This window comes from Sitophilus oryzae, unplaced genomic scaffold (genome assembly GCF_002938485.1).
Source record: "Sitophilus oryzae breed Bouriz unplaced genomic scaffold, Soryzae_2.0 scaffold_1712_pilon_pilon, whole genome shotgun sequence".
Lineage (NCBI taxonomy): Eukaryota > Metazoa > Arthropoda > Insecta > Coleoptera > Curculionidae > Sitophilus > Sitophilus oryzae.
The window spans coordinates 322,854-337,656 of record NW_022146405.1 but is presented as its reverse complement, the minus strand read 5'-3'; the positions used below and the strand labels follow the sequence as shown (position 1 = coordinate 337,656).

General features: G+C 33.7%; 1 protein-coding gene across 2 annotated transcripts in view; it reads right to left on the bottom strand.

Moving 5' to 3' along the window:
* The window catches only part of LOC115881286 (biorientation of chromosomes in cell division protein 1-like 1), a 30,820-nt gene that overhangs the window by 6,967 nt on the left and 9,050 nt on the right, over window positions 1-14,803 (bottom strand). The window contains exons 7-11 of one of the 2 annotated variants that reach the window (XM_030898711.1): window positions 11,868-12,042; window positions 10,684-11,804; window positions 5,061-5,130; window positions 4,933-4,998; window positions 3,531-3,662 (exon numbers count right to left, since the gene is read on the bottom strand). In XM_030898711.1, the coding sequence (XP_030754571.1) occupies window positions 3,531-3,662; window positions 4,933-4,998; window positions 5,061-5,130; window positions 10,684-11,804; window positions 11,868-12,042 (1,564 nt within the window). The remainder of the gene's footprint in view (window positions 1-3,530; window positions 3,663-4,932; window positions 4,999-5,060; window positions 5,131-10,683; window positions 11,805-11,867; window positions 12,043-14,803) is intronic. The other variant, XM_030898712.1, reaches the window with a different exon arrangement.

Sequence of the window (14,803 nt, the reverse complement as noted above, 5' to 3'; positions counted from 1 at the left end):
TACAATAAGTTTAAATAAGAAAAATTCGATTAAGTTGTTTTTTTCCATTCAAAAATTTTTAACAACCCATCCATTTACTTTTAGTACATAGCAATTTGCAGCAATAATGTAATTTTTTTATTTATAAATATTTTCACACCAACTCAATTCCACTTATTTTTACCAAAAATGCAAATGTTTCTAACTTGCACATAAACATTTTCAAGCTCTGGGGAAAATTACAAAAAAGTCTCGTTAATAAATAAACAAAGTATCGCGAGACGTAATTGAATTGTGAAGCTGAACGCATGATGTACACCTTTCCCTAGAACTTTAGGTACTGACAGGAGGTACTGATTGGGTCGACCGGTGGACTGCGACAAATCTGCTATATCCCCTTCCACGTCTCTTAGCAATGTGCGCATTTTCTCGGTATATGTCGTGCGTTTGGCAACGTGTTTAATGTTCTCTCTTTGTTCAGTACATTATAAACGCACTGTACTCTTCTTACATACGGAAATCTCGACCCAAGACTAACCTTTGCCAGCCCTTAGTATACAGGGTGAGTTTCCTACGATTTTCTCTATGGGTATCTCGGAAACTACTGGAGATAGAGAGTCGGTTAAATGGGGAAAGAATTGCAGTTTTGTGGGGTCATAAATATGCGCCTTTCATGTTTTTGAAAAAGTTCATGGCTTACTAGATATTTCGAAAAAAACAAATTTCGGCTATTTTAAAAATTGTCCCTAATTCCATTATAAGCTATTTTAGACAAAAAGTTTTCAAATAAAAGTTGTAGATAATCACATCCTTAAAGAGAGCGTATCCTCCGCTTTTTTCTAAAGCCTGTCATTTTCGACATATGATACAAACACATGTTCTTTTAAATGGAAACCATAGTTGGCCATGACTTCATAAAAAGCGCCATTTTTTAAGCTTTTTAGTGATATAAGCTATAATATCTTTTCTTCGAAAAATTACTTAGTTATAGCTAATTCTTATCATTTTTAAACAATTTCACATAGTTAGCCATGGAAACAAGTTCAATCATCGCTGCTCTCAGAAATGTGAAACTGTCAGATCCAAACTTTGTAAATTAAAATTAACCAAAATTGTAAATATGAACTTTTCAAATGAAGAAAAGCGTGAAGATACTCGCGCATTAATAGAGTGGTTCCAACATGACTTTTATTATGACACACTACCCCCCCCCACCTCCCATAATGAAAGAAATGTTAAAAATTATTTATATCATAATTAGTGTTGCACAAGACAATAATTCTTGTCTTGAAAACCCCCCCCCAATTTCTTGTCTTGTCTTGAAATTCAAGACAAGAAATTTTCAAAGTCTTGTCTCGCAGATTTCTTGAAGTCTTGTCTTGTCTTGCAAGACTCTTGAAATTTCTTGTCTTGAAAAATGTTACATTCTAACAAAAAGATAATAATATTTCTACATTTTATTTCATAGAAAGCGTCGCTATACAATACGGAAAAATGAACAACAACGGCAATTTTAGCAAAAAAATCATAACGGACCGCAAACGAACTACGTCAACTCGCCCGTTTGACGAATCATGAGCCATTACCGTAGTACATTCTGTAGCCATTGCCAAATAAAAGCTGAATAAGAATAAGTAAGGTTAAGTTCAATTTACTGTTTTTGGGTTATTATTTCGTACCTAACCTTGTGCGTTAAGTTATTTAAGTATTACTCACTACCAAAAAAAGTTTTAATGAAATTCATGCTAGAGTGCAATATTTGCGCTATTTGATACTACTTTTTGTTCGCTGAGCAATTTCGTGCATGAAAAGTAGTACCAAATAGCGCAAATAGCGTGCTCCACGAACCCACCATTAGTTTCAGCTACCGTTAATTTTTTTATAATACCATTATACCAATATAATTTTGTGTATAATAGCAATTACCAATATACGGTTTGTTGCCTCGACTTTATTTTATTTCATTCTCAACTCTAAAACACTATAATAGAAAAAAAAAAATGAACACTGGTCAATATTAATGCCGGGTTTATAAGACATTTGCATAAGTCGTAATTATAATCACAGTCTTAATCATCGTCATAATCACAACGCAATTTTAATGTGCGTTTATAGAACATTTTCATAATCATAATTTTTATATCAGTGACGTTGGGTAACATAATTACAGGCTAAGTTCATGGTAGATGTCAACAGGTTTATAAGAAGTGGATAGTTTAACTTTTCTGATTATGACTATGATTGTGATTACGACTATGTAAATGTTCTATAAACCCGGCATAACTTGCGCAAAGACCTAATTATCACTTAAAAAAATGTATAATTTTTAACTTTCAAGAAATCTTCAATTCAAGAAATCTTGCAAGACTCTTGAAATTTCTTGCATATTAAAGTCTTGTCTTGTCTTGAAATTCAAGACAAGAAATTTTGAAAGTCTTGTCTTGAATTTCTTGCAAGAGTCTTGGTCTTGCAAGACTTTTTCAAGACTCTTGTGCAACACTAATCATAATTATGCATGGGCCACCTCGATCACATAACCTATTAACTTTAGAATTTTTTTATGCGGTATGGTTAACAATAGGGTTTACAAAAGAACTTATGAATTAAGAGAGGCACTCGAAGTGGCGGTACGAGAAAAGTTTAATTAAGTCGACCGGTCCTTCTGTGAGAATAGGTAGTAATTCAGTTTTAAAAAAATGCAACTCAAAACAATGGCGGATTTTTTGAACATTTTCTAAAATAACTTAAAGTGTATGTAGTGATATTATTTTTTTAAGTTTTAGTTTGTGTAATGTAAATTGTAGAGAACCGTTTAGTAATATTCATCGGTCAACGTATCCTCGAAAATGTATGGTCAAGAAAAGTTGAACCAATAATCCTACACCCTTTTCTTGATTTGAAAAATTCATATTTACATTTTTTGTTTATTTTAATTTACAAAGATTGGATGTGACAACTTCACATTTGTGAGAGCAAAGATGATTAAACTTGTTTCCATGGCTAACTAAGTGAAATTGTTTAAAAATTATAAGAATTGGCTATAACTCAGTAATTTTTCGATGAAAACATATTATAGCTTATATCGCTGAAAAGCTTAAAAAATGGTGCTTTTTATGAAGCCATGGCCAACTATGGTTTCCATTTAAAAAAACATATGTTTGTGTCATATGTCAAAAATGACAGGCTTTAGAAAAAAGTGGAGGATACGCTCTCTTTAAGGATGTGATTATCTACAACTTTTATATGAAAACTTTTTGTCTAAAATAGCTTATAATGGAATTAGGGACAATTTTTAAAATAGCCGAAATTTGTTTTTTTCGAAATATCTAGTAAGCCATGAACTTTTTCAAAAATCTGAAAGGCGCATATTTATAACCTCACAAAACTGCAATTCTTTCCCCCTTTAACCGACTCTCTATCTCCAGCAGTTTCCGAGATACCCATAGAGAACATCGTAGGAAACTCACCCTGTATATTTTTTGGCAGCACAAATATGTGTTGTATTTATATTTTGTTGAACAATAAACTATTTATTATTAAAAAAAACTTACCTCTGCCAGTCCTTTTGGTTTTAACAGTAATAGATTCCTCTTTCTTAATCTCTCCCGATTTGTCACTTTCGGCGGGACTCAAAGGCAAACTAAAGTTCTGATTGTGGGAGACATCTAGAATTAAAGTCAAACCTGTACAAAACGTACAAGATAAGTTGTTAGTAGAATTGTTAATTAGTAAACGTAAATTAAATCACAACCATGCTCATGCAGCAATTGTAAATAAAACGTTAGTCTACTAAAATGCAAGAAACTCAGCCATAATAGTAAATACAATTAGTTAAATAAATACACTCTTAGTAAATACAATATAAATGTTACAGTAAAAGTTGGAAATCAGTAATTGTTAAAATTAATAGTAAATGTTAACATTCACTGATTTGCTAAGACTACGCCAGTAAAAATTCAACAGCTATTTTTGAAACCACCTTTTACTAGTGAATGCTAGCATTCCCTGAACGATAGCATACACATGTTGTAAAATATAAGGATAAATAAGGATACGTTGAATAATATGCAACATAAGGATAATATTAAATTGGGCTAAACTTTGGCAACGTTGATAAACATCTGGCGTAAATTCGCTTTATTTTTAGTGGTTTTGTATAATTGTTTTGTTATCGTTGTAAAAAGTGCTGTGCGGTATTTTCCCTATGGAAGATATTTTCTGTGAAAAAGTAAGGCACTCTCAGGAATGTAATAGTGCTTGTTTCTCATTTTTGCAATATAATGAAGTCATAGCAAAAGTTAAGCATGCAAGAGAAAAATATATTTTAAGGAACGTAGTGACTATGGACTTATTAGACGTTTTGATATGCTTGAAGCAGCGGGTTTGAAAAGACGAATAACTCCCGTTGAAGAAAATTCGGACACGCTTTATTTTGTCTACGATGAAAAACTTTATGAAATCAGCTTTGTACCAATAAGTAAACTTATGTTTATGAATGTTTTTTAATTGTTCTGTAGGCTTTAAAATGTTTACTATGTTTTCCCTTTTAATATTTAGAAGGTTATGTCAGTATTTTCTATCATTTTTAATAAATATACTAAAAAAGTAAATTATAATTTTAAGATATGTGGATCAGCTTGAATATTGAGGTGATCCAATATTCTTAAAAGTTTTATTTGTTCTAACTTCCACCAACGTTCTTCCTCACCACACACGCCCTATGCAATAGAATAACTTTTACTGGCATCCTTTAGTAAATGTTACTTTCACTATATATAGTGAAGGTTAGAAATTACTAGGAACAGTCGACAAATCTCTTTAAAATACCACATTCACTGGTCCAATACGTAATTGTTAGCATTTCCTAGTGAATGTTAACAATCACTGAATTTCCGACTTTCACTGTAACATAAATACAACATGCAAGAAAATGTGTTAAAGAAAAATATTAACCTGAACCGTATAAGGCCTCTTTGATTTCCACCTTTCTCATTTCATGGAGTGGTTTGTTTTTCAGATCTGAATTGGAAAAATTGTATTTTAGTCTTAGTTAAAAGAAACTGAGCTGAAGATTTTCATACCTGATTGATGAATAATATATGGAGTTTTATTATTGTTTTCTGTATTTGGAGCTTTCCGCTTTCGACCTCTCTAAAAATATACACAATTATATATATATTATAAGTATGATTATGTATTAAGGGTGTCCCAGAAATAAGTGCAAGTATTTTAACTGGTAGTATAGTTCAACCCCAGAAACACGCCTATGAGGTTTGTTCGTGAGAAAAAAATTTTGAAAATTCGACATTTTTTGTAGAATTTTTTGGATTTTTTTTTAGTTTTTAGTTAAAAAAATAAATAATTTCTTGATAATATGGCAACATAGGTATTAGATTAAATTTACAAGAAAGCAAATCCAGAAAAGATCCAGTGGTTCTCAAAATTTTAGCAAAAAAATTTTTTTTTTCGAAATTTTCAAAGTAAAATAACTCCGTTATTTTGGACATATTTGAAAAACGATAAAGAGAAAATATGTTTCTTTTATCGAGATCTACCACCCCTTAAAATAATTGTACTTATTTCTGGGAGACCCTGTATACAGAGTGTCAAAAAAATAGTGTATCTAACTTCGGTGGGTGATACTATACAGGGTGTCTCAGATTTTTATCGGGAAAATTTACTAGATGATAGAACTTGCAAAAATAAAACAAAAAGTTCATATCAACTTGTAAGATTTAAAGCTTCCTTTTCGAGATACAGGCACGCCACTGCTTTTTTAGAAGTTTAATATTATTTTGGGATTTAGTAATTAAAAATATTATTTTTTTGTCTCCTGACTTTTTTGTCTATCTTGCTTACTTCTTGCGAAAAAAATTATATTCATTTATTCACTCCACCCTGGTGTGTTTTTTTTTCTCCGATATGGTTGTCAATTACTTTCTCCAGCGTTTTTAAAATGAAGTAATTGACAACCATATCGGAGAAAATCATCTAAAGGTTAAACCACTGCACTACAGTCAGCATGTATATAGAGCGGGCAGCTCTACAGAATCTGTACCAATTAACGGAGCTAATTCAGGCAAGTCTGGATAGCAAGGAAACAGCAATTTGTGCCTTCTTGGATATTTCGGGGGCGTTTGACAATATACCACACAAGATGGTCAGGCGATCTCTAGAAACACGAAGAGTAAACAGTAACTCAACTATTATTACAACTATATACAAACAGTAAACAACTATTATTCGCTGGTTTTGGGAAATACTGTCAACACGGACAGCAGAGACTCAGATGGTCACCAAAACTGTAGCTGTAAAACAACGCAAGAAACCCCACAAGGTGGAGTTATCTCCCCTCTGCTGTGGAGCCTAGTAGTGTATGAACAACTAGACGAATGAACTCTGGCGGGAACACACCGCATTGGGTATGCAGATGACATAGTCATGATCGCTCGGGGAAAACATGAAGGCACCCTGTGTGATATTATCCAAAGAGGACTCCGCATCACTGAGAGATGGTGCAATACTGTCGGGCTGAGCATCAACCGGGACAAAACCGCGGTAGTGCCATTCACCAGAAAGCGAACTCTAAAAAACTTGAAAAGAATCCAGCTAGATGGAAAAGAAATACTGCTATCACAGGAAGTCAAATATCTGGGAATAACCCTGGACAGTAAACTTCTGTGGAACAGGCGCATTAAACATTACCAGCAAAGCCACAAAGGCTCTTATGATATGCAAAAGACTAGCCGGGAATAGAGTTGGGCGCAGCCTAACCTAACCTAACCCTAACATTTTTCGCTGGATGTATACCATGATAGTATGACCCAAGATTACTTGTGGAGCAGTTGCTTGGTACACAAAACTAGAGCAACGTACGGCAAGGCTAAACATGTGCAAAGTCCATAGACTGGCATGCATCTGCATCACAGAAGCTAAGAGAACCTATCCAACAGCAGCAATGGAGGTCATTCTGGATCTGACACAAGGGCTGCACATTGTCATCGGTAGATATGCCAATGCGTCAATGATTAGAATTAGAATGGTCACTAACGGAGTCAGTACTAGGAGAATTGTTAGATCAGGGGCTTGGAACACCCTCAAAAAGGATGTTCCTCCAACTCCGAGTGGATGACATACCAAGAATGTAGAACTTTGAGAAACACCTCAATGTAGTATTGAGCAATAAAAAGAATTGGAAGAGAGAAACGTTTGCTCAGCAGTTAAAAGACCATACCATAACTTGGTATACTGATGCTTCCAAAATCAAAGCAGGGGCAGAGTATTTGGGTCGAGAAATAAATACTCCGAACCAATCGTCAAGCAGCGTTAAAAACGACCAACTTAGTATCAATCAATTCAAAGTTGGTCAAAGAATGCATAGAGAAGCTAAACAATTAGGCAAAGAAAACAAAGGCCTCCTACTCTGGATGCCAGCTCACCCAAGGGTTGAAGGTAATGAGACAACAAATGTTCTAGCTAGAAAAGGAGCGAGAACTCCACTAACTGGACCAGAACCGTTCTGTTTTCCAAGCGAAACCCAACTAAAAGCGGAACTCAAGAACTTGGAAGAGTCCATCCGTAACCGGGAATGGAAATCCTGCGACGGATTGAGACACTCGAAGAAATTTCTAAGGACTTACGACCCAGAAAAATCAAAGACTTACCTTGATTTAAGTAAAAACAATCTTCGGATTGTCACGGAATTTGTAACAGGACACTGTCTCCTCAATGAAAACCTCAGTAGATTGAAGCTAAAGAAAAACGGCGAACGCAGATTCTGTGGGCAAAATGGGGAAACACCAGAATTCTCTTCCCAGATACTGGCTTTTGTCAAAGTTCTGGGACTATATGATGAGTTATAACTCAAGAAAGGGGGACACAATAGATCTGTAGGTCGCAGTGATTAACCCCCTCCTACTCATTCTATATATATGCATGCGGGTGTTATTACGACTAGTGTCGTTTCCCGCTTCTCGACTTCCATAAATTCCGGTCCCACCAGTCGCCATTTCTCAGTTGTCTTTCAAGCATGGCTTCCTGAACATCATTCTGCCATGTTTTTGCTGGTCTTCCACGTTTTCTTCTCTCTACTGGGATCCAATCCCATACTCTCTTGGGTATTATTAAATCATCCATTCTTTGAAGGTGGCCAAACCGTAGTAATCGCTTGGATTCTATGGTATCCAAGATAGTACCATTTACTTGCATTTCCTCTCTTATAGAAACATTTCTTACGTGATCTAGGCGAGATGTTCTATTACTACGCCTCCAATAGTCCATTTCAAGTGCAAGTAATCTATCCTTGTTTCTCCTTGTGAGTTCCCACGTCTCCGATCCGTAGGTACAAACAGATTCAAAGATAGAGTTGTACATCATCTTTTTCGTTCTTCTTGAAATTCTATCGCTCCAAAGAAGAGAGTTCAGTTCCCTAATTATTCTTCTTCCCTGTCCAATTTTATTAGATATATCCTCATTGCTTTTGCCATCTGAGGAAAGAGTTCTCCAAGGTATTTAAATTTGGAGCAGTGTTTTATTGTTTTGCCCATACCAATATCCAAATCACTATGATCGTCGTTTCCTACAGACATGTATTCGGTCTTTTTCATATTTACAATCAATCCAAATTGTTCCAACTCTTTCTCAAGCACCCTCAGCGAGGGTACTCATAGAGTCCCCTATAGGGTGCTCATAGAGTCCCCGATTGGTAGACCCATTCCACCACATCTTCTTTTCCATTTTTTCAGAGCCTCTTCGACATATATCTTAAAGAGTAGAGGGGCTAAAGAACATCCTTGTCTGAGTCCCTTGGAAACAATAAATTCCTCAGAAGAGTTTCCGCCCATTTTAATGTAGCTTTTACTTTCACAATAAAGTTTTTTGACTGCGTTAATATAGACTTCATTGATACGATTTTTTTCCATTGCTGGCCATAGCTTGTTCAATGGCACGGTATCATAGTCCTTTTGCAAGTCAATAAGTACTAAATGTCTACTCATTCTACATTCTAATAAAATATTTTGTTTTATTTATGTTGTGTTTTACTTACTCCTGTGCAATATTAAAAAAATATATGTATTTGCACATAAATTATATTGATCAATATAACAATAATTGCAGGAAGTTTCTGGAAGTTTGAAAGTAAGAAATAGTTCTTTTTAATGTTTTTTAGTATGTGGTGTTTTGTTTAAAATACACTATTGATTGTCTTGTATCACAGACCATAATTTTTAAAAAAATTACTCGTAACACAAACCATAATTTAAAAAAAAAATTGACTCGATTAGATTTTTCAGTTTTATACAGTTTTTTTACAATATTTTGAAGTAATAACTTGTCATTTTAAATATATTAATTTCATGCTATGCGTTCCAATTGTACCAACTTATTTCTTTGTAAAATAAAATAAACTACTTTGAAATTAAAATGATAGACACATCAACGACTGTCAAGGATTTTTTCGTTGGACAGACTATACTAACAAAATAGATGATCTTTGAACTTATCCCAAAAACGTGGTTTCGAGATAATAAGCAAAAACTGTTTTAGCAAATGTTTGAAGCGTTATTTTACAAAAAACGTGTCCATTAAGTAGAATCATTGTTTTGTATCTGCTTTTTGTAGAAATCAAAATTAATATTTAATTTTTAAAGAGAAAAAACCAAATTCAAAACAATAATTCGATTTAATGCGCACGTTTTTTGTGTGCGTTTTGTTTTGCTAGTTTTGCTACAGCAAGATATTTGCATCCTAACTTGCAATTATCAGGTATGCTATTTTATTAAAATTAAGTAAGCATTTGAAATGGATAAGACGTCAGTAATAATACTATACTTGAATAAAAAGGTTATGTAAAAATGGGGGATTTGCAACAATAATGACAATAAAATGAAATACCGTATGATCGAAAAAAAACGGCGTCCAGTTGGCTGGGAAATGACGATCGATGACATTTCCCATATAAATTTACATATAAAATGACAGCGATCTTCATTTCATAGCCAACGCTGACGCCGTTTTTTCTCGATCATACGGTATAAGTAGATAAGACGGATTTTGCTGCAGTAACGTAATTTGTAGTGAATTTTATATAGGAATAGGCGACTAAATTTATGTACATTATAGCGTCTACTATTAATGTAGATTATCATTAGACCATTTTTTTTAAATGGATAAGGCGGGTTTTTAATGTTTTGTTATATAACAAGTCTGATTCTGAGATCCATTGAAGCTCCTTATATAAAGCTATGAAAACTGGTGCTCTGCTTGTAAGCATATGAACGAGAACAAACACGGCAGGTAAAACGCGGTACTGCCCGTCTACTGGATCTGTGTCTATGAAAGGAACTTCAACAATGCAGCAGACCGACCTTGAAGAGCAGTGCAGTCGCCTATCGGTAAAATAGTTGTGTGATTTTATCGAATTTTTATTACTTTTCTTCTTACTTTTTATAAAGATTATGTCTCATTTACGTAGAAAAACATCGAAAAAAATAAAACTTGGTATTTTTGAAATTTTTGTATACAAAAGTAATGTTATCTAAAATATTTATGGCACGCCCATGAATTGCCGGCTTTACGGATGTCCCGTAGCTACAGAACGGATCGACGTACTGTACACAAATACTAGTTGGTTTCACTTTCGAGTCATTTTAATTTAAAAAAACGGGTTTACGAAGGATTACTGTACATTTCCTTTTTACTTACCTTTGGTAATGTGGGTATATTGTTATGAATTTCCAATGTCCGTTTCTGAATAACCATTTCTAAACCTTTAATTATTTTATCCATATTACTAATGTTCTTTTTGTATTCCGAATTGCACTCTTTGAAGTAATAACAAGGAGCATTATCATCCTCTCCTTTAAATATGTTGTCTTCTTTAATATCTGCATTCTTAGTACTGTTATTATGAATACTAGAAGTACCTTTAATAGAATTATGTATATTGTTTAATAAACTATTATTTTCCAGATATTTCTGGTTAATATCATTGCTCTTGGAATTCTTTGAACATACTAGATCCATTCTATCTATTTTGATAAAACATTTTTTACCATTCTTCTGAATATCGTCTATAAATTTAGTTGATTTTTGAGCATCCTTTAATTTATTCTCTTTTGGAATAACACTTTCTTTATTTGTACTTCTACATTCTATTGCACCTTTGTTCTCTGTATCTTTACTTAACAATTTATCTGACAGATTGTTTTTGGTATCTACTGAAACTGTTGGGTTTAAAGTTTGACTTGCTTGTGTCACATTTTCGGTATTGGCTAGTTTTATAGATTCGGTTTTATCATTATTTTCAGTTATATTATTGTCACGTTGCGAAAGAAGTTCTATCTCTTCACCTATTTCAACATTAGAGTTGATATTAGATATGCTTCCAACATCATCAAAAATGACATCCGTAGCAAGCAATTTACTGGGCTCGTCGTCTTTTTTCTTCTTAGCTGGACTGATAGAAACAGAACTACATTCAAAGGTATCATCTTCGTCTCCATACATGTGGTAGTCTACATTTGACATTTCTTGAGCTAATCTTGCTTCTAGCGCTTCAAATGATTCCATGCTTAAATCTTTGCTTTTCAATGTCTGAACCTCGGAAGTTGTTTCTGTTTTAGTCTCATTGATTAGAGTTTCTGAATTAGATTTTGTTGATTCTATCATACTTAAAGCGTCTGTTTTAGTCTTATTTCTTAAAGATTCTGAATTACGTTTTGTTGAGTCTATCGTACTTAAATCTTTGCTTTTCAGTGCCTGAATATCAGAGGATTTTACTGTTTCAATCTCGTTGCTTAAAGATTCTGAAGGTTTTGTCGAGGCTATGGATCAAATTAATGATATATTTAGTATATTAATAAAATTAATTAAAATATAATAATTACCTAGAGCTGAATTATTGGGAACAGTTTTATCGTCACTAGTTGATTGAATATTAGAAAGAGAAAGTTGATTATTTCTTTCCAATTTGGCCAGCTGTTTACGAATTTTCATAATTTTCATTGCTTCATGAATATTTGAGGCAAATTTTGGTTTAATATACTTTATAGATTGTAAAACCTTAAAAATAATAAAGAAAATTGTAAAAATAAGTATTAGTATGTAAATACAGGTATAGTGATGTAAACATTCTAAGTAATCGTTACAAAGTAACAGTTACTTTACAAGGACTCGAAGTAACGCTTACCATTTGAATTTAGGACTCGTTACTAAGCTAATTCGTTTCTTTTGCTAATTTTGGCAGTAATCGTAATCCCTGGAAATGCACGAACCGAAAACTCGAAACTCGATACTGAAGTATTCCTTACGTCGACGTAGGTCTAGTTGTTATCAATATGTTTATGTTTAAAGTGTTGACTTCACGCCGGCCGGTGTTTTGGATGGCAAATGTGTGATATTTTTATTAGAATTATTATGATTGGCTCATGCCGATCCTGCGGCGCCGGCGCGGCTGTCTGTCCCTTTGCCGTTTGTTGTCGCTTTTTATTTAGGTAATTCCGCACATTTTTACAATTATTTTAGTTGAAATAAGTATTATACGATATTATTTAGGGGTAGAGTGTATTTTATTTTTTGATTTATAGTTGCTCGGTGGGCAAATAATAGAATTGTTTATTTAGATTAATATGTATTAAAAATGGATTCACGTTATTCACAAAAAATGAAAACATCTGAAAAAGCAGAGCAAATATTTTTCCTCTTCAAAAAAGATATTAAAAAAAAATTAAAGAAAAAAGAAATTAAAAGAAATATTATTGGGAAAATAAACTCAAGTTATAATTTCGCCACTGTAAGAAAATCTACTGAATCTGTAAGAAAACACTGCTGCGTTAATCCAAAGGACTTTTTTGAAGAGATTAATCCGTCACAGAGGAATAGATTTTTTTGTCAAAAATATATACATTTTTTTATTTTTACTCTTTAATTTTTGCATAATTATTAATGTAAAATATAAAGAGAGAGAAAAAAATACTTTATATTATACACATATTTTCTTTGTTTGATTTGTTTTCTTTTATTTTTAATTTTATTAATACATAGTGATAACATATCATTATAAAAATATTATACATATTATTAAAAACATATTATTCAGTACTTGAATACCGAGTATTGAAATTATCCTATTAAGCCCTTACACTAGAAGAAAGTAGAAACCCCTTATAGGTTAAACCGAGCACGCAACGAAGATCGCCGTTCACAATAAGTTCGAAAGTTCCAAGTCAAGCCCAAGTCTTCCAACCTGTACACAGTACACAAAACAACGATTATAAAGTAACGATACTAAGTACCAAAGTGACGAGTCCATATAAGTAACTAAAGTAACGAGTCCTATTACCAAAAGTAACTAGTAGTTACGAGTCCATATAAGTAACTAAAGTTTACATCACTAAAACAGGATGTTCCAATATTCTGTGGACATAGAACTACTACGTATTTTTGGAATCAAAATAAGTTCATTGGGTATAATTTACCTCTATACAAAAGCGCTTCGTTTGTCCGTTAGAGGGCATCAAACTTTAAAAAAATAAGATATTTTAAAAGTCGTTATTCCGATTGGAATGAGATTTTGGGTGTCTGCTTGGGCTGCTACAATCCTGCTTTATCCTGTTTCAAATCCCAACCCAGCCACACCTACCAGTTTTGAGCTATAGTTACTTTTATTTTGGTTGCTAACTTCCCAGTTGGCAACAAATGGGAAGCAGGATCACCAAAACTGGTTCCTGCTTGCGCTCCTGTTGCATCCTGCTCAGAATTTCGTCCCAGCAACACTTGCTGTTTTTAAGATACAGCAAGTTTAAGTCTGATTGGTGACGTCACACATAGCAACACAGTAAAAGCAGGATGGCTGAAACAAGTTCCTGCTTTGGCTCATCCTGCTTCAAACCCTATACCAGCGTCTTACTCTTACCGTTTTTGAAATACAGCAAATTTCGTTTTGATTACTGGAAATCGGGAATTGGGGAATTGGAGTTTTCCAATCATGTAACTTATAAAATATCAAATATAAATTGCTTCTGAATTGGGGGGGGGGGCGAGACACTGTCCCCTAAACTATTCGTTGCTGTGCTAGAAAGTATGTTAAAAATGATAAACTGGGATTCAACAGGAATTAACATCGATAGCAAATTGATAAATCATCTCTGTTTTGCAGATGACATTATTTTAATAACAGACAACATACAGGAGGCACAGAATATGCTGGATATGCTGAATGATGCTTCGGAAAAAGTCGGTTTGAAAATTAACTTGTCAAAGACACAATACATGTCAAATCTAGTACTAAGTGGAAATTTAAACATTAATAACATACCTTTGGAACAAGTGCATATATATTTAGGGCATGAGATCGGTTTTAGAAGGGATAATCAGACCTACGAAATTCTACGAAGAATAGGTTTGTCGTGGGCGACATTCGGCAAACTAAGGCATATACTAAGATCTGATATTCCCATATGTTTAAGAAGAAAAACCAGTGTGTCTTGCCTGTCCTCACATATGGAGCTGAAACGCTTACTTTGACAAAAAAGAACATACATAGAATACAGGTCATGCAACGGAAAATGGAAAGGTCCATGTTGGGAGTTACACTCAGAGATAAAATACCCAATCATACAATACAAAATCGAACAGGAGTAAGAGATGCGGTGATATCTGTCTTACATCTTAAATGGAATTGGGCAGGACATGTGGCTAGGATGACAGATGGACGGTGGACAAAGAGACTTGTGGAATGGAGACCGAGACACGAGGCCTATAGATGCAGAGAATGACCTCCTAGTCGATGGACAGATGATATTAAGAGGGTGGCTGGAAACTG